The following is a 19,970-nucleotide window of genomic DNA, read 5'->3' as shown; positions in this document are numbered from 1 at the left end:
TTGTGCAGAGGAGTGTCCACTAGGTCCCTGATGCATTTCGCTAAAAGCTTTTTCAGGGGAGCCTGATTCACTGGGAAATTAACATAAATGTGTAAATAAGTACCATAGTAATACAAAATGATATCATGTAGAGACACATACGATAACATTAATGGTGTACTCGCATCCAAAAGTACAAAGTATTGGAAATGATGCTGAGCCCTAATCATCAATATACCTTTTCTTGTTATTAGGTTGGCGGACATTGGAGGTTCTCTTCTGCCACACACAGTTGGCTTTGTCTCTGTATGAATATATATATATATATATATATATATATATATATATATATATATATATATATATATATATATATATATTTATATATTTATGAAAATAAAAGACCTATTGGAGGACTACACGCAAATAATTAGTGTTTTCATATATGTCAAGACATTTCTGTGACTCTTGTAATAGAGTGTAATTGTATAGCCATAAATAAACTCAGGTACAAGTGTCACAGAAATGTCTTATTATGAATAAAAACTCAATTCTTCTTGCGTAGTCCTTCTCCACTAGGTATTTTATTAGCTTTCATTTTGTTTTTAAACTTAATTTTTCCTGCCTTTTTATTCTAATTCTTATTGAGGTGCATTTCAGCCCGTGATGTCATTGTCACAAGATCACAGGCATAAATCTTCCTTCTTACTTCCTCTACAAATCATACCCACTCCTCATTTACACTATTCACTTCTCAGTCAGAGAAAATAAATGTAATTGTTAATACACATGCTTTCCTCTGAGAGTTTTATATGCAGTGAATAGCCACGATGTGTAATTCGTGCCAAGCCTCGCCTTATTAAACGCACATCTTTGAACGTGGTGTTTTCACAGTTAAAGATGCATTGCATCTACAGAAATCTGCAGTGAGTGTGTGTACCCCCTCATGTGGTTACTCTGTGAAATAACACATGTCTGTGCCATGAATACTTATTATAGAAAAGCACTCATTTATTGCCTTAGAAAAGCACTAGTTTTATTAATCAAATTACCTCTTTACATTTTCAAAGATGCCACTTCTTGTTTCAAAGTAACCATGCGCACCCCCTAACTTACAGTACCTTGGTGGTGTTGTAACCCCACTGTGCAGACACATGCCTGCAAATGTATTCAACTAATGGGGAGCTTAATATCAGGGTGTAAATCATGTGCTTACCACCACCTACTGCTCCAACCAGGTAACTGAGAGGCACTGAGAGAACAGTCACATTACTGCTAACAAAACCAATGATTAATGGTAAACTTCTGTTCCACTTTGAAATGGAATTACACCGTTTATTTCAGGGGAATGCCTTATCTGCTATCCTGATCGATACCCAAAAAACCTCTTAAAACGTGTTCTCCATGGACCATCAAAAATGATCCAGAGTGCACCCTCAAATATTACTTTTATGATTAACTAGATGCCTTATTGAGTTTCAGTTCCCCCCCAGCCAGGTCCAGTTGTGACCCCCCCCCCCACCACCACCCCATTTTCCACAATAACACTGTCCTCTCTTCCCTCCCCCTACTTTACACCACATCTCCTTCCATTTTGTCCATACTTTTCTGCCCATGTCCATTGTTTTTCTTCTCTACACATTGTGACCCAAGCTTTGGGCACCTCTCCTTCTTTTCTCTATACTAACTGGGGCTTCTTGCTCTTTTCAACCCTTGGGCACCTCTCCTACTCCTATAAAACACACTCAAACAATGATAGAAAATCAGTATACATCTCCAAGTCCTCTCCCTATGAGTTCTCAAAACCCCCCTTTCTTTATGCAGCCCCCAATTCCCCTCATCTACCATCTTATACACATTTATTAGATACCTGTGATAACCTGTACAATACAATTGTCTGGCAACTTAATGGACCTAACTGTATTGCAATGTCCCTATTTTTGAAAACCCAATAAAAGAAAGAGAGACAAGGTCAATGCACATAACCTGATATTACGTAAGTCTGCTTGTTCATTTTATCATGAAATTATTTTTTTAAAAAGGAAAACAATCTTGAACCTGTGGCAATTGATCTTTTGTTGAACTGGACAGAAGATCAGAAGAATGTATGATCTACTTATACTGTATATGCTATTTGTTGCCTCTAAACCACTCTAATTATAAGATGTTATTGCAGAAAACAACTGTACAGACAGTAAAAAATAGCGCACAGCTTTTTAGGAGTAATCATTTTATCAGAGTAACTGATATCTGCTATCAAATTAAATGCATTTGTATACTTGTCATCTCAAATTTTTCCATGACAGTTGTGAGAACGATATTTGGGTTGATGTGACCTTTACATGATATTCTAATTTTGTTTGCTTTGCAGGAGCCTGGCCAATAACAATTTGCAGTCTCTTCCAAAAGATGTCTTCAAAGGCCTGGATTCACTGACCAATGTGTAAGAATGACACGTCTAAAAACATTGTTATGTTTGTGGTGCTAATCTCATGTTCTCTTTGAGTATTTTGAATCTCAGTTATGCAGAATAAATTAGTCTAGACAAAGTTAATTGATTCCTAAAGGAAAAACGCACATTTTGCCTTTTGGTCGAGCTTTATGTTCCTCTTTATCTGATGTACCATTTATAGAGACTAAGAAATCTGGTGTGGGTGACTGTGGCAGTATCTGGACAGTTCTCATTATATACAGGCGTGACCTTCCACCAATGACGTCTGAGACAGCCCCAGCTTGGCTTTACAGCACAGTGGTTAATGTCACCAACCTATGCATTCTGCATGTAGCTCTATAGTTACAAATAAAGTGCATGATACTATATTTGGGTGTACTTCGCCCTACAGTGGCATCTCCACACAGATACACTGCAAATTCAGTTGGCTGGATGACAAATCAGGGCTTAGCCTGTCAGAAGAGGTCCAGGGAGATCTCCCTACCGAGGTCCTAGACCACAGTGAAGGTAAACCAGTGTTAAACTCTCTCTGCCCCACTCCACCAAAAAATATATTTTTATTTTATATATTCTTTAAAACGGATCTCCATGAAGATATATAGAGATACCAGGTTAATGCAGGTATATATTCACAAATAAATAATACATACATCATTAAATATATTTACATGCAGCTAGTGTAAGTACCTGAAATTTACATGACGCATTTTCTTTTCTAATCCTCTGCACAGGAGGATTTAGACTTGGAGAGAGAGGGGCAGAACTAGGAACCAATCAGTACACTTCTGCCTAAAAGTAACATTCCGATAGAACATTCTACTGCTGCTGTTTCACTGTCCAATTACAGTCCGGGGGCCAGGAACTGACCAGGCTGTATTGCTTAACTGCAGCAGAAATAAAGTCAGGTCTCAATGTGTCATGGTCAGGGGTCAGGCTCGGAGACCAGTAGCTATAGCAGTAGAGAGGTTCCCACTGACCAGCTGAATAAGTACACAAGCAGGTCATCCTGGCAGATGACATGGGCTCACCTGACGTGTGGGGTCTAAACACTAACCGATATTCTTCAGATCTCCTGATGGTGGAGATGGGTTTTGCTGTGTGTTAGTACCAGTCCGTGGTCACCCGGATCTCCCCACCAGGAGGTGAGCAAGCCAGGGTCTAGTTGCAGATGTAGCAGATAGGGATCAAGCAGAAGCGTAGTCAGTAAACAAACCAAATATCGGTAACAAGTGGCTGCAGGTTGGGATCAAGTGGAAAGTAGTTAAGGAACAGGCCAAAGGTAGGTAACGAGTGGTAGCAAAGATACAGATGGCAGCAGGAGTGACAAAAGTGAGATATTTGGTTGGAGAAAGCACAATAATCTGGAAAACATGAACTGCAAAGGCATGGCTTAAATAGGAAGTTTGTGAGAGGAGCAAAGGGTTCAAAAAAAGACACAAGGCAAGGATGTCTAAGGAATAGGGCAGGGAGCAATCCACAACGTAAGGTAGCTGAGCAAGAAGAAATACTGTCAGACACAGCAGAGGTTGCAGGTTCAGATCTGGGTCCTGACAAAAGGCTGTCTGGATAGACTGTATAAATCTCAGGATCGGACAGAAATACAGATCATTTGGCAGGTAACACAGCTCCTACGCATTCCAACTGTGTATTTAGCAACTCACATTTAGCCCCAATTCACACTATGTAGCATGTTGTACATATGCTTGTTTTTGCACAAAGTCGTACTTTGTGCATAGGACAGCCTATTCATTTCAGTGGACTGCCCTACACTTGACAAACGCAGTAAAATGCTTGTGTATCTTTTTGAATGTTGTGTCTTTTAATCACGTGTTTTGCCACAATTTTTCAGACTTTTTGGCTCAAAAAACACACGTCTTGATGGCTGCGCTTGGGGTGATTTTAACAATGAATGGCACAGCAAGTCCAACATGTGTTTCTTGAACGTTTCATGAAATCTTGTGATATTGTATGTGTCCACACGCCCACTAAATGCACCAAAACAAAGTACCAATAATATGATATATTTACTGCGTCTTTCTCACAGACACAAGTATTCCCACACTCTACAGTCATATTTAATAAGTCAACAGAAAGAGCGCTATTGATGTGTAAAGTGGCATAACTTTACCAAAAATTTCACCCCAGATGTTTTAATATCAATATAGCAACTAACACTGAGGCTACATGTACATATATATATATATATATATATATATATATATATATATATATATATATAAAATAGTGTTAGTTGCGATATTGAAAAAAAACATCTGGGGTGAAATTTTTGGTAAAAGGAGATCAAATGGGTTCTGTAAGTTATGCCACTTTACACATCAATAGCGCTCTTTGTGTTGACTTATTAAATATGACTGTAGAGTGTGGGAAGACTTGTGTCTGTGAGAAAGACGCAGTAAATATATCATATTATTGGTACTTTGTTTTGGTGCATTTAGTGGCTGGAAAATCCCATCTTCCTCTGACATTACCAATAATCCCCAGCTGATGCAGAATATTAAATTACACTTTTATATCATCCACAAACAGTTTTCTTTCAGACTTGCTTAACGGAAACCCTTAATTAATTTTGTGTCTGGAGATTTACTGGAAGAGGAATTCACATGAGAAGCTGTGATATGGGATAAATATGAGCAGTGAAGGGAAATGGACAGGTTGGTGGTTAGGATCCTGGTTTGTTCCAGTCTCTTGCTTCAACCTCAGTGTACACATAGTTCAATTACACTTGTACACACTAAATGTAGGTTGTACAGAAGGTGCTATTTTACAACAGCTTTTAAAGCCAATCAATATATTCTTCCATATTGAAGTAAGCTTTATAAATGATTCCCTTTACCTAAAAAAAAACCTGTACTGGGATAAATCTAAAACCTTTCATTCTAAAAATAATAATGCTGACCCAGAGGTTTCAACGCTTTTGGAATCACTGACTCAGATCAAGGGTGCCAAGCATAGGCGTCGTTAAGGGGTGGCTATTGAGGCTGGAGCCCCAAATAGCCCCAAGTGTCTAAGCAGGTCCAGCAGTCACTGTAGAGAAAGGGAGAGAAAGGACAGACAGCAGCAGCGGCAGCCGCATTTTACCTTCTGTGTGATTCGGCCATTGTGGCGCTGACCACCGCCCGGCCTGAGGAAAGCATCAGGAGAACATCGGCGGTGCTCGATTTCTCCTTGTATGGAGCCGGCACAGCGATGCCCCCTTCTCCCTCCAGAGTCACGCTGGGTTAAGCAGCCAGCAGGAGTATAGAATAAAGGTCGTGGTGGCTGGGAGTGGGACAGAAGAGAAGATTAAAGGTACCAGGTCAGGTAGGTCAGTGTATGTCAGTGTGGGTCAGTGTATGACAGATAGGTAGGTCAGTGTGGGTCAGTGTATGGCAGATAGGTAGGTCAGTGTGTGTCAGGTAGGTCAGTGTATGTCAGCCAGGTAGGTCGGTGTGTGTCAGGTAGGTCAGTGTATGTCAGCCAGGTAGGTCAGTGTATGTCAGGTAGGTCAGTGTGTGTCAGGTAGGTCAGTGTATGTCAGCCAGGTAGGTCAGTGTATGTCAGGTAGGTCAGTGCGTGTCAGGTAGGTAACACCCCCCCTCCACACAAGGGGGGGGTGAACAAGTGCCCCCCCTCCTGAACCACACCAGGTCGCTTGCCCTCAACATGGGGAGGGTGCTTTTGGGTGCCCCCCCAAAGTACCTTGAAAAAAAAAATGTATTGTTCATAGCAAACAATTAGATGTTTGCTTTTTTGTCTAACTTGCACAAAATGATAATCAGAATGTGACTGGTTGCTATTGACTACACTTTCCCTCTATTAAATTATGTTTCTACAGAAGTTTTCCACTTTTGACTACATCTGATGGTTTGGTGGCCTCTGATTGTCTCCTCCTTTGTATTTTTTTTTAGAGACCTAAGGGGAAACGCCTTCCATTGTGACTGCAAATTGAAATGGCTGGTAGAATGGCTGGATAAAACCAATGCCACGGTGGAACAAATTTATTGTGAAAGCCCACCCGAATACAAGGGACGGAAGATCAACAGCCTGTCGGCTAAAGACTTTGACTGTATAACCACAGGTACATACAATATGTGCATTTAACACATAGGCATTTTTAAAATGGTAAATTCCTACCTTGAGTGGATATCCAAAAGCTCTCAGGCCGCCGCCATCTTGGATGTGATGGTAATAGCCCTAGCAGATTCAGAGCTGTCAGTCATGTGACACTTTATAGACACTATAGTATTCCTCTTCACTCCTGCCCTGGCTGCTTCATAAAAGATTATGTAGGGAGGTAAAGGGAAGTACAGGAGGAGCTGGGCCAGCACAGAGAGTTATTAGACACTCCCTGAAGAGAGAGGGATATGATGTGGAAGGAGAAAGGGGGCTGTGCTAGAGAATTGACCAGTCATTTTGTCTAGCCAGTTCAAGTGCACATTGAAAGTCAATAAAAAATATTTATGGAAAATAAAATATTGGATGTAAGCATTTAAAATACTTGATTTTTGTGGTTTTACCTACATTTTGTTTAAAGGCTGTGACACAGTCTCTTTGCCATCAAAGTGTTTGTAAACCCTAACATTGAACTTCTTCTTCATATTCCTTTTTGATCTGTTAAATATACATTGAAAGCATTTTGTTATAAAGTATCCAAAAAGTGCACAAAATACAAGCTGATCGTGTAAGAAATCCTGAGCTTACCTGTGTTGTTTCAAGGACGAGTAATTATCACTCCCAGTCATAATCAAGGAACTACAGATTGATTACTGTGCAGGTCAACCGGTATTTTTTATTATTATTTTTTTTGTGCTTGTAGGGTCTTTAAAGGGATACAACTTGGAGAAATGTACATGTATTGCAGAGATGTACTGCATATGGTTTTTTTTTTTGCCCTGACAGCAAGTAGTGTTATTTTATGTAGGGTCTTGCCAAAATGAGCCTAAAAGTATGAGGGCCCCAAGGATCGGTCCATAGGCAATGGTAACAATATACAAGCAACAAACTAGTGATCGTGCCATTGTGAGAATAACAGTGCAACAATCTCATCTCTCTCTGAGCAATCACAGGGCTTTTATAGAATAATCAAACTAAAGCTCAGATATTGATCTCTCCCAGTGTTCTTCACAAATACATAGTAACTATAACCACAGAGCAAAAACCTTTATTAAAACTCAAAGGATAATGCTAGAGTGTACATACACTCTGGTCTTAAAGTGGAATTCCAGTTAAAACCTAACACTAAACCTACTCTTTGCCACATTCTAAGACTAATCTATCTAACTCTGTAAAGCAAAAATCGCTATACTTGCCTGTTTTGCAGCCGTTCGGGTCCGGTCTCCAGCAGAGTTTGCTGTGTGCAAGAGAAAGCCGACGACGGCTGGGAAATGCCTGAGAAGTGACGTCATCCATAGACTTACTATGGGGCTTACATTGGAGAATTTCGAGTGTATTGGGGCAGCGGGATTTTCATGGTACCATCAAAGGCCCACACCTACATTACTTCTCGAGCAGCTTCTCAGTTAGAGGTGGCTCCCTTGGTGGGGGTGTAGGTACCGTCTAGAGCAGTGGTTCTCAACCTGGGGGTCGAATGACTATTTGCCAGGGGTCACCGAATCCTGGGCTGTTCCTGAAGCCCGCACCGCTCTCCAGCCTTTTTGCGGTCATCCAGCTGGGCTGTTCCTTGTGCCCTTAGCCGCCCATTCAGTTGATGGCATGGCTGGGGGGCAGAGACTAGAGGTCAGCTGACTGTTGAGGAATGTGAAGTGGGAGGGGCTGGCGGAGACACCATCTCCTGATTTCAGCATAGATGTCACTGCTGGGAGACACCACAAAGTCGGAGAAGCAGTGAAGCCGGAGACACAATGAGTAACACTACCAGATCAGCAGATGACCTTGAGCACCAAGAGCACCTGTTTCTGTTTTTAATACCATCTAATTTGTCAATGTCCTTTGACGGTACCATGAAACTTCTCAATACATTCCAAGGTCTCTATTATATTTTGGGATGAGGGTACCTATATATTAGTTTCAAGTTTTATCTACTGAGCAGTCATTTTCTTGGGGCTTACATTATCGGCTGCTTCTCCTACACACTCCTACACACTGAAGCCACCGCTGACAGCTCAGCGCGGGACCGGACCAGAACGGCTGCAGAACAGGCAAGTATACAGTGCCTTGAAAAAAGTTTTCATACCCCTTGACATTTTTCACTACACAAAGTGGCACATAATTGTGAAGTGGAAGGAAAATGATAAATGGTTTTTATAGTCAATACTTTGTAAAATCACCTTTCGCTACAATTACAGCTGCAAGTCTTTTTGGGGATGTCTCTACCAGCTTTGCACATCTAGAGAGGGACATTTTTGCCCATTCTTCTTTCCAAAATAGCTCAAGCTCTGTCAGATTGGACGGAGAGTGTCAGTAAACAGCAGTTTTCAAGTCTTGCCACAGATTCTCAATTGGATTTAGGTCTGGACTTTGACTGGGCCATTGTAACACATGAATATGCTTTGATCTAAACCATTCCATTGTAGCTCTGGCTGTATATTTAAGGGCGTTGTCCTGCTGGAAGGTGAACCTCCGCCCCAGTCTCAAGTCTTTTGCAGACTCTAATGCCGCGTACACACGGTCGGACTTTTCGTCTACAAAAGTCCGACAGCCTGTCCGACATACTTCCGACGTACCTTCGGCGGACTTGCGGCAGACTTTCTTACGAACGGACTTGCCTACACACGACCACACAAAAGTCCGACGGATTCGTACGTGATGACGTACACCGGACTAAAATAAGGAAGTTCATAGCCAGTAGCCAATAGCTGCCCTAGCATGGGTTTTTGTCCGTCGGACTAGCACACAGACGAGCGGATTTCGGGGTCCGTCGTACTTACGACGTAAAGATTTGAAGCATGTTTCAAATCTAAAGTCCGTCGGATTTGAGGCTAAAAAAGTCAGTTGAAAGTCCGGAGAAGCCCACACACGATCGGATTACCAGCCAGCTTTAGTCCGTCAGCGTCCGTTGGACTTTTGTAGACGAAAAGTCCGACCGTGTGTACGCGGCATAACAGGCTTCATCCTCTAACAGATTGCCCTGTATTTGGCTTCATCTATCTTCCCATCAACTCTGACCAGCTTCCCTGTCTCTGCTGAAGAAAAGCATCCCCATCACATGATGCTGCCACCACCATGTTTCACAGTGGGGATGGTGTATTCAGGGTGATGTGCAGTGTTAATTTTCCGCCACACACAGCGTTTCGCTTTTAGGACTAAAAGTTCAATTTTGGTCTCATCTGACCAGAGCACCTTCTTCCATATGTTTGCTGTGTCCCCCACATGGCTTTTCACAAACTGTAAACGGGACTTCTTATGGCTTTCTATCAACAATGCCTTTTTTCTTGCCACTCTTCCATAAAGGCCAGATTTGTGGAGAGCAAGACTAATAGTTGTCCTGTGGACAGATTCTCCCACCTGAGCTGTGGATCTCTGCAGCTACTCCAGAGTTACCATGGGCCTCTTGGCTGCTTCTCTGATTAATGATCTCCTTGCCTGGCCTGTCAGTTTAGGTGGACAGCCATGTCTTGGTAGGTTTGCAGTTGTGCCATACTCTTTCGTTTTTCAGATGATGGATTGAACAGTGCTCCGTGAGATGTTCAAAGCTTGGGATATTTTTTTATAACCTAACCCTGCTTTAAACTTCTCCACAACTTTATCCCTGGCCTGTCTGGTGTGTTTCTTGGCCTTCATGATGCTGTTTGTTCACTAGGTTCTCTAACAAACCTCTGAGGGCTTCACAGAACAGCTGTATTTATAATGAGATTAACTCACACACAGGTGGACTTTTTTTACCAATTAGGTGACTTCTGAAGGCAATTGGTTCCACTAGATATTAGTTAGGGGTATCAGAGTAAAGGGGGCTGAATACAAATGCACACCACACTTTTCAGATATTTATTTGGAAAAAATTTGGAAAACCATTTATCATTTTCCTTCCACTTCACATTTATGTGCCACTTTGTGTTGGTCTATCACATAAAATCCCAATAAAATACATTTAGGTTTTTGGTTGTAATATGACAAAATATGGAAAATTTCAAGGGGTATGAATACTTTTTCAAGGCACTGTATCTCGCTTGACTTGTCTTGTTGGAAGGTGATGTCAGCTTCTCTTTTGTGCCAGTGACTTCAGTGATCAACCAGTCACCAGTTCTCCCTCCTTCCTCTGTTGGGGAGTTCGATGCCACAGACAACAAGCCCCCTGACAGCTTCCAACAAGCTCCGAGGTGTACACATGAGATTACTCTACCTCTTTAATACCCCCAGTGTGCATCCATACAGAGCCACCACAGCTGAATGGTTCCAAGAGATTCCCAGTTCAGGGGCCAATCCCCGCTCACACCACAGGCAGCCACAAAAAGGCAGACCAAACTGAGGTCTGAACTCACCATCCAGTCTCCATCTCCAAACTTTCCCATAACTGGCGCAGACTCTTCACACCATGCATCCTTCTAGCTATGCTGGGGGCAGGTCCATTTCATCCCTGATCCACTTTGCTTCTGCACAGCACCCCTCCCTCCTCCTCTTCAGGCAGTTGATAAATGCAGAGTGCAATGTGCATGAGAAATTACATCACACATGCTACACATTGTCTACATCTCTGGAATAGGAATTCCAGAGATTTCCTGATTCCGGCAATGACCCGCAATCGGATCAAAATTCCCATATTGCTGAGTCAATTTCGACAAGTTCCCAGGTATGCCCATCACAGGTATAACCCCCTCACAATGTGCCGAAAGCCAACCCTTCCCTCTACCAGCACATTGCTATGATAACCTTCCTGATGCTAGACGCCAGAGTCTCCTATTCTGGGGCCTCAGCTGGTGGCTGCCATTTTGGGTAGGCCATTGTGTGGAGAAAACCATCTATGTTAGAAACTTTTAGCTGCTACAGAACATCTGATTATTTATATGGTAGGTATATAAGTAAGCAGTAATATTAATTGATTAACATATGTATGTGGCAACTAAAGAGTTGTTACACGTAGACTTATGTCTACACTTTTTGTCCAAGCCTAAATGGCCCCTGCTTGACTGGAGCCCCAGCATAGATGACTTACAAATGTTACAATTGTGCTTTTGTTTAGATAACCATTAGCTTAACTGCTGAAACAAGTCCTTGACCCTAAGACCCCTTTCACACCTAGGGCGTTTTGCAGATGCTATAGCATTAAAAATAGCGCCTGCAATACGCCCTCAAACAGCTGCACCATTGTCTCCAGTGTGCAAGCCCGAGGGCTTGCACACTGGAGCGGTGCACTGGCAGGACGTCAGGAAAAGTCCTGCCAGCAGTTTCTTTGGAACGGTGAAGGGGCTGTGTGTTTGCCGCTCCTCCACCGCTGCTCCCCATTGAAATCAATGGGGTAGCGCTGGGATACCGCCGGCAAAACGCCGCTATTGCGGCGCATTGCGGGCGGTTTTAACCCTTTCTCGGCCGCTAGCGGGGGGGTAAAAGCGCCCCGCTAGCGGCCGAAATGCACCGCAAATCTGATGGTAAAACGCCACTAAAAATAGCGGTGTTTTACCGCCGACGCTATGGGCGGCTCGGTGTGAAAGGGGTCTGAGGCTGCATTCACACTTCAGCGTTTTGAATCGTGGGCAGATTTGCTGTGATTCTGCCTGCGATTTTAAAGCGCCGATGTGTGAATGACAAATCGTGGGACTCACATTTGAGATGCCATCCTTTTGAATGACACCTAATATCACTGTGGGGGCCTGCCGCGTCGCACAATAAATCGCGCTTCAATCGCGGCAACCCACATCGTGTGAAGCATGTCACTCAAAAAAGTTCAGGAGCTACTTTTGGACAACATGCTTCACGCGATGCGGGTTACCACAATTGCAGCGCGATTTATCATGCGACAATCGCGGTAGACCCGCATCGCGATTTTAGGTGTCATTCAAAAGAACGGCATTTCAAATGCCAGTCCCGCGATTTGTCATTCACACATCAGCGCTTTCAAATTGCGGGCAGAATCGTAGCAAATCTACCCGCGATTCAAAATGCTGAAGTGTGAATGCAGCCTTAGGGTTTATTCTCACCATATGACAAGGCAAAATGCCTTGTTTCCAGAATGCCTGGTTTACACCTCTGCATTGCGTTGGTGTGTGGGTGTTGTGCACTGAATAAAGTACTTTGTGCAGTATTTTATTCCAGCGTAGTGGTATGCAATCTACCGCCTTGCACCACACAACTGGCAATTGAACATAAAGTGGTTGTAAAAGCACAAGGTATTTTACCTTCATGCATTCCATGCATGAAGGTAAAAAAACCTTTTGTGTCCAGCAGCCCCCCCCCCCCCATACTTACCCTCTCAATCCAGCGATATCCACGATAGCCTTGCCTCTCTGGGGACTCGCATTCCTGATTGGCTTTTGGCAGCAGCGGGAGCCATTGGCTCCCGCTGCTATCATTCACAGCCAGTGAGCCAATCAGAAGATGAAGGGGGCAGGGCCCAGCCGTGGCTCCATGTGTGAATGGATACACAAAGCCGCGGGTCGGGAGCACACCTGCTTGTGTGCCCTAAGAGCAAGCTGTTTGCTGTGGGGGCACCCAGGAAGAGGGATGAGCCAGAAGCGCCAGCGTAGGACGCGAGACAAGGAGGATCCAGGTCGCTCTGTGCAAAACTACTGCACAGAGCAGGTAAGTATAATTTGTTATTTTAAAGAAAAAACACAAGACTTTACTATCACTTTAATGTGTCTGTGTGACACTTCAGTAAAGTTCATTTTAAAAAAGTGAACAGTGTGATGCGGCGAGATCGGTGCTCCGGCACTACAGTGATCCGTCAGACCATACAGCACACCGATTGTAACTTAGCGGCTGGTGTGAATTAGCCCTTAACCTTCCAGCAGTAAGTTCTAGCCTTGGCCTTAACACATAAGCTTCCTCCTAATCCCCACAAAGTTAGCCTTTAACATCTAAGCCCTCATTCATCTATATGCCTAATACACACAATGAGAAAATTGGACGAAAAATACCACTTTTGGAGCGATCATCCGATAATCTGAATGTTAGTATACAGCTTTTTAGAGCCGATCACGACAGTTCATGCGAAATTATCCGAAGGGACAAGCACAAACATTTTTCTGGTATGATAACAGAATTAACTACTTTAATTTAAACGGTACAGTATTCGTCCATATAAAATTGAGTGATCAAGGCCACGCTTGCTCGGAAACAAAAGAATAAATTACAATACAATACATTATCGTGGGAAGTTGTATTCTGTCTTATGAGAATTTTTATAACTCTAGTAACCTATTCATTTTTATATGAGACTAGCATGCAATAAAAACAAAATGGAGGATCATTCGTCTGATATTCTTATTGTGTGTACCAGGCTTTAGAAATCTAATGCCGCGTACACGCGATCGGAATTTCGGCCGGCAAAAGACCGATGAGAGTTTTTCATCGGAAAATGCCACCGTGTGTATGATCCATCGGTCTTTTGCTGGTGGAATTCCAGCCAGCAAAAGATTGAGAGCATGCTCTCAATTTTTCAGTCGGGAAAAGTTCCCTTTCTGAAAATGCGATCGTCTGTGGCAATTCCGACGCACAGAATCCCTATGCATGCTCGGAAACAATTCGACGCATGCTCGGAAGGATTGAACTTCATTTTTTCAGCTTGTAGTAGTGTTGTACGCCACCGCGTTCTTGACGGTCGTAATTTCAGCAAACTTTTGTGTGACCGTGTGTATGCAAGGCAAACTTGAGTGGAATCCCGTCGGAAAAGCCGCCATATCTTTTTCCAACGCAAAAAACGATCGTGTGTACGCGGCATAAGAGTGTATGGGAGCCTTAAAGGGGTTGTAAAGGTAAAAATTTTTTCACCTTAATGCATTATATGCATTAAGGTGAAAAAACTTTTGACAATACCGCCGCCCCCAGCCCCCCCGTTTTACTTACCTGACACCTCGAATCTCCGCTGCTCGTTCCCGTCATCTCTATTGCAGCTCAGCCTGGTCGCTGATTGGCTGCAGTGGATGGATTGAAAGCAGCGCAGCCATTGGCTCGCGCTGCTGTCAATCACATCCGATGATGCGGCGCGCCGGGGGGCGGGGCCGAGTGATACAGTGAGCGGCTATAGCCGCTGGCTGTATCACGGGAGCGCGCCCGCAAGAACTAACCACCATGCGAGGGAGCTCGCATTAAGGTGGATAGTTCTTGCGGGGAGGAGCTGAAACAGCCGCCGAGGGACCCCAGAAAAGCAGGTTCGGGGCCACTCTGTGCAGAACGAGCTGCACAGTAAAGGTAAGTATAACATGTTTGTTATTTTTAAACAATAAAAAAATTACCTTTACAACCCCTTTAATAAAAGCAGTGTTTACACAGACTGGGCAGTATTATAGCTAGTTTTCCATTAGTGTTCACCACCAATTAAACACTGATTGCCTCCTTTCCTCGCCATATCTAACTGTTAATATCTCTTTGAATCACTCTAATTGTTTGTGTTCTACAACTATTAATAACAGCACAATTCATAAACCACAGGTGTCAGGAATTATGATTTGAGAATATATTTTGCATTATGCTCTTACCTGAAACATTCCAGATAATAGATACCATATTTATTTTGAGCAAAAGCAAAGACTATATGCAGGCCAGTAAATAAGAGTAATTAAAAGACAGTTATTAATAACATGTTTCCATGTATAGTAATCCATATTTTCCCTTTCTTACAGAGTTTGCAATGTACAAATCTCTGCCATATCAGTCTCTGTCTGTGGACACCTTCACTTATATGAATGATGAGTATGTTGTCATCGCTCAGCCCTTCACAGGGAAATGTGTTTTTTTGGAATGGGACCATGTTGAGATGTCATTCAGAAACTATGACAACATCACTGGTGAGAGCTTTGGGACCCTAGTGATCAGATATACTGCATGTGACTTCCTAAACACAGCTTTGACTAACCATAGTGATTCTCAGTAAGATAAAAGCAGCAGCTTATGCTCCATATGGTGTACAAATGAGATGTATTGCTTTGGGACAATGAAATGCAGTCAATTAGACATTGCACTAATAACCTGCATTTTTAAAGTCTTACCTCTCCTTTTTGGTTTACAGTGGGTGTGCAGTGTGTCTAAATATGACTATACAATCTAAAATAAAACCATAGTTAGACCCAGTGTCCTCAGCAAACAGAACTGGCCTGGCATGCCACTTTTCCCCCTTCTCTTCCTGTGCAATAATGTATATGTGAGTCAGCTTGTAATGAAGGGAGTGGCTGCTACACAGCTCTGCAAGCATAGAGCACTGGAGTGGAAGAGCAGGAAGAAGCATTGAGTAGAAATGTATTTTAAGTCATTTTCGTTTAGATATCAATAACAAAATTGTATAATGTTCGTGACTTTAAAGAAATAAAATGTTGTAGGACTTCTAAACTACATCTTACACATTTTATATTGTGATATGACAGATAATAACCAATATACATGTTTCATATGACACACCTGTAAAACCTAGGTGAAAATTTTTGAGCACAGCTAATCTACAGTAGTTGACATTATTTGTTTTACACCAGGTACTTCAACTGTGGTCTGCAAGCCCATAGTGATTGAGAAGCAGCTCTACGTCATAGTAGCCCAGTTGTTTGGGGGCTCTCACATCTACAAAAGAGATATCTTTGCCAATAAATTTATCAAGATCCAAGACATTGAGGTCATCAAGATTCGGAAACCCAATGATATTGAAACATTCAGGATAGAAGACAACTGGTATTTTGTGGTTGCAGATAGCTCAAAGGCTGGTTGTACAACCATCTACAAGTGGAATGGCAATGGATTTTACTCCCACCAATCTGTCCACATGTGGTATCGAGACACTGATGTGGAGTATGTAGAGATTGCCAACAAGCCCCACCTGATCCTGTCTAGTAGCTCCCAACGTCCTATTATTTATCAGTGGAACAAGAAGTACAACAACTTCTCAAAGCAAGCGGAGATTCCAGATACAGAGGATGTCTATGCTGTCAAACACTTTTCAAACAAGGAAGATGTCTACCTTTGCCTCACAAGGTTCATTGGGGATTCAAGGGTTATCAAATGGGAAGGAGGAGCTGTGATTACTGACATCCAAAGGATGCCCTCTCGTGGATCTATGGTTTTCCAGCCTTTACAAATTGGAGACCACAAATATGCCATCTTAGGCAGTGATTATTCCTTCACCCAGGTATTCCACTGGGATAATGAGAAAGGGAAGTTTGTCAAATTCCAAGAGCTGAATATCCAGGCTCCCAGGTCCTTCACGCATGTGTCCATTGAAAAAAAACACAGTTTCCTGTTTGCGTCAAGTTTTAAGGGATCTACACAAATATATGAACATGTAATTATTGACTTGAGCGCATGACCTTCTGGTTTTGGTGACGCAAAAGACTTTATGACAGGACAGTATGAACTAAATGCATGATAACGCTATCTTTTGACAAACACCTGGATGACCGGCTTTAGAAGCTGGGAGCTCCAGATCTGGAGCATTGCTTGTTTCTTGTTCATTAATTCGTCATGTATAGTGATTTTAAGAATTGTACTTTTCTAAAAAAAAACAAAAACCTTGATAGTTGACTGGTCTTTGCATTAACAGTTTGTACATATTTGTTCATATTGCATTTGTCCTTTGGAAGAGAGATCTATAAATAATGTTACTTTTTCCATTTATTATTTATTCACCTGAAAACTGCCAAATAAAATGTTTACATTTTCTGTCTTCCACGTTACAAACATATTCATTAAAGGGATTCTATTCTGTAAGACATGACTCTCTGATTATGTCTGGACTAAGCATAAGGAATGGAAACAGAGTAGAATGGCTTTGAGGGGAATCCCAATACAAGAGGAATAAGAAATGTATAGGTAAGGTCATATGAATACAAAAAGTAAACGAAAAGCCGAGGTTTGATGCTTGCTCTTTAACGGTACATTGTTGAAAAAAAATCAATCAATTTACTGTGAGAATTATAATTACTAAAGTAGCTGCTGTCACTTAAAGTGATTTCACTTCCACCTACAAACAATATTATGTGCCAACAAACAGTGCTGTGCTACTAAAATATCTTATAATGTGATTAATCCGTAAACAATATACTAAGTGAAAAACAATAATATCATACAAATTGATATTGCGCTATTAAATGTGTACAAAACTATTAATGTGAAACATCTTATAACAAAAGTTCATGTGCATAATGCTTGATTGAAGAAAATCCTGCCATAAATCAATTCACCAAGCAGTGCAAACAAGGACGAGTGCTCTCCACCACCAGTTTCACAGGCTGCTCACCTCATAGCAGAGAAAAATCAGCAGTTATCCCCTCTGGGGAAATGATGACACCTGGCAAACTTATGGATCACAGACCTTAGATGAATGGCTCCTCAATAGGATTCCAAGAACCCGGATCGTCTTGGCCAATGAATGTTATATGTAAAAGAAAGGACCCCTTACTGAGGAAGTCAACGCCCTGACGACACGCGTCTAGGGGGCAGAGCTTATGCACTGATATCACACCACGGCCATCTTGAAAATTGGATATTTGCTGTGCTTTGCAGTTTGCACAAGCTGATTGTGCTTTACTTGTAAGTGTATTCATTTACCTTTTTACTATTAAATCCTTTGGAAACGGAGAGCACTAGATGTTACTTTTCTTTTCCATATAACATTCATTGGGCAAGACAATCCGGGTTCTTGGAACCCTATTGAGGAGCCATTCATCTAAGGAGGTCTGTGATCCATAAGTTTGCCAGGTGTCATCATTTCCCCAGAGGGGATAACTGCTGATTTTTCTCTACTATGAGGAGAGCAGCCTGTGAAACTGGTGGTGGAGAGCACTCGTCCTTGTTTGCACTGTTTGGTAAATTGATTTATAGCAGGATTTTATTCTATCAAGCATTATTCACATGAACTTTTGTTATAAGATGTTTCACATTAATAGTTTTGTACACATTTAATAGCGCAATATCAATTTGTATGATATTATTGTTTTTCACTTAGTATATTCTTTAACGGTACATACTTACCTTTCCTTCCCTTCTTTCTTCTGTTGCTCTCTTCAGCTATCGGAAGGGAAGAAAATACAATCGTGTGAAAATTAAAGGGTAACTCCACTTTCATGGGGGGAAAAAATAGCAAATAAAGAAAGTATAATATAGTGTATACAATTGCGATATTGTAATTGAATGTTATTAAAAATTACCTTTCCTGTTCAATGTGCAGCTGCTGTAATTTTCTGAAAATGCAATGCAATATGGCTACCTGGAGGTGTTCTGTACACAGAATGTGTACTGAACGCCCCCCCAGAAACATAATTTCCTGCATGTGTGATTGGCTCACAGATTTTCCCAGAAGTCTGCATTGAGATGCAAGTCAGATTTCAGGTAACCCCTGCAACAGATCCACTTTTGTTGAGAAAAAAACATTCCCCTCTGGGTGATATATGTACACTGCAAGGATTTTAACAAACTTTGTTGCAGATTCCTACCTTTTATTATTCTGAAGAAATACCTCTGTGTTTCTCTGTGCTCATGTGGCAAAGTGAGTCTAATGGGAGTGGTTTCATAATTATCAATCAGCTGTGCACCTGCAGGACACCAATGAGGAAAGCTGCTGGGCCTGCATCCATTTAGAAGTGTTCCTATTGGGAATACCTCACCAAAAATGACATTTTTGTTGAAGGGAATGCCTGAAATCTGACTTGTATCTTAGTGTAGACTTCTGGGAAAATCGGTGAGCCAATCACACAAGCAGGAAATTATGTTTCTGGGGCCATTCTGTGTACAGTATACCTTCAGGTAGCCATATTGCATTGCATTTTTAGAAAATTACAGCGGCTGCAGATTGAAAAGGAAAGGTAATTTTTTCTTTATTTGCTTTTTTTCCCCAACAAAAGTGGAGTTACCCTTTAAGCAGACCCCAAGCAGACCCCAGGTAAACACTAGATCTTTAATCAAACAGTGCCTACAGATAAAAGTGATATACTTGAATAAAAACACAAGAAAAATTTGCCTTTGCTATCTATTATTCAACAAAAATATGAATAGATATAATGGCATTCTGTGGAAAAAATAAGCACATACTCAAAAAATATTTCCCCTTTAGCAGAAATGTGTGTAGGCATTTTGTAGACCTATCCACCAATCTTTTACATTTACTCTGTGAAATGTTTGACAACTGCATGCAAAATTCCTTCTGTTGCAAGATGTTTATGGGTTTCCTTGCATGAGCTGCCCATTTCAAAATCCTCTGACAACATTTTTAATTGGAATCAAATCAGGTCTTTGACTAGGCCAGTCCATAACCCTTTATTTCTTCTTTTTGAGACATTTCTTGGTGGATTTCAGATTCAACCTCAACTTTTGGACAGATTGAATGATGACATTTTGAAGTTCTCAGGGGCTTTTTTGACATCAAATAGACAGCTCTTTGATTGAAATTGCTGGGCTGGCCAGTCCTGGACAATTTAGCAGGTGTTTGAAATCAACACCATTTGTAGAT

General features: G+C 41.8%; 1 protein-coding gene across 2 annotated transcripts in view; it reads left to right on the top strand.

Annotated features, from left to right (window-relative positions):
- LGI1 (leucine rich glioma inactivated 1) overlaps nt 1–17,233 on the top strand; it is a 64,923-nt gene extending 47,690 nt beyond the window's left edge. For both annotated transcript variants that reach the window (XM_073596021.1, XM_073596022.1), the window contains 4 exons: nt 2,351–2,422; nt 6,340–6,509; nt 15,166–15,330; nt 16,009–17,233. In XM_073596021.1, coding sequence (XP_073452122.1) covers nt 2,351–2,422; nt 6,340–6,509; nt 15,166–15,330; nt 16,009–16,832 — 1,231 coding nt within the window. In that variant the 3' untranslated portion in view covers nt 16,833–17,233. The remainder of the gene's footprint in view (nt 1–2,350; nt 2,423–6,339; nt 6,510–15,165; nt 15,331–16,008) is intronic.
- Nucleotides 17,234–19,970: the final 2,737 nt, after the last annotated feature.

The sequence above is a fragment of the Aquarana catesbeiana genome, linkage group LG08 (assembly GCF_042186555.1).
Source record: "Aquarana catesbeiana isolate 2022-GZ linkage group LG08, ASM4218655v1, whole genome shotgun sequence".
In the NCBI taxonomy this organism is placed as follows: domain Eukaryota; kingdom Metazoa; phylum Chordata; class Amphibia; order Anura; family Ranidae; genus Aquarana; species Aquarana catesbeiana.
Note: the sequence above shows the minus strand (reverse complement) of the source record. Positions and strands in the feature narration are given on the sequence as shown.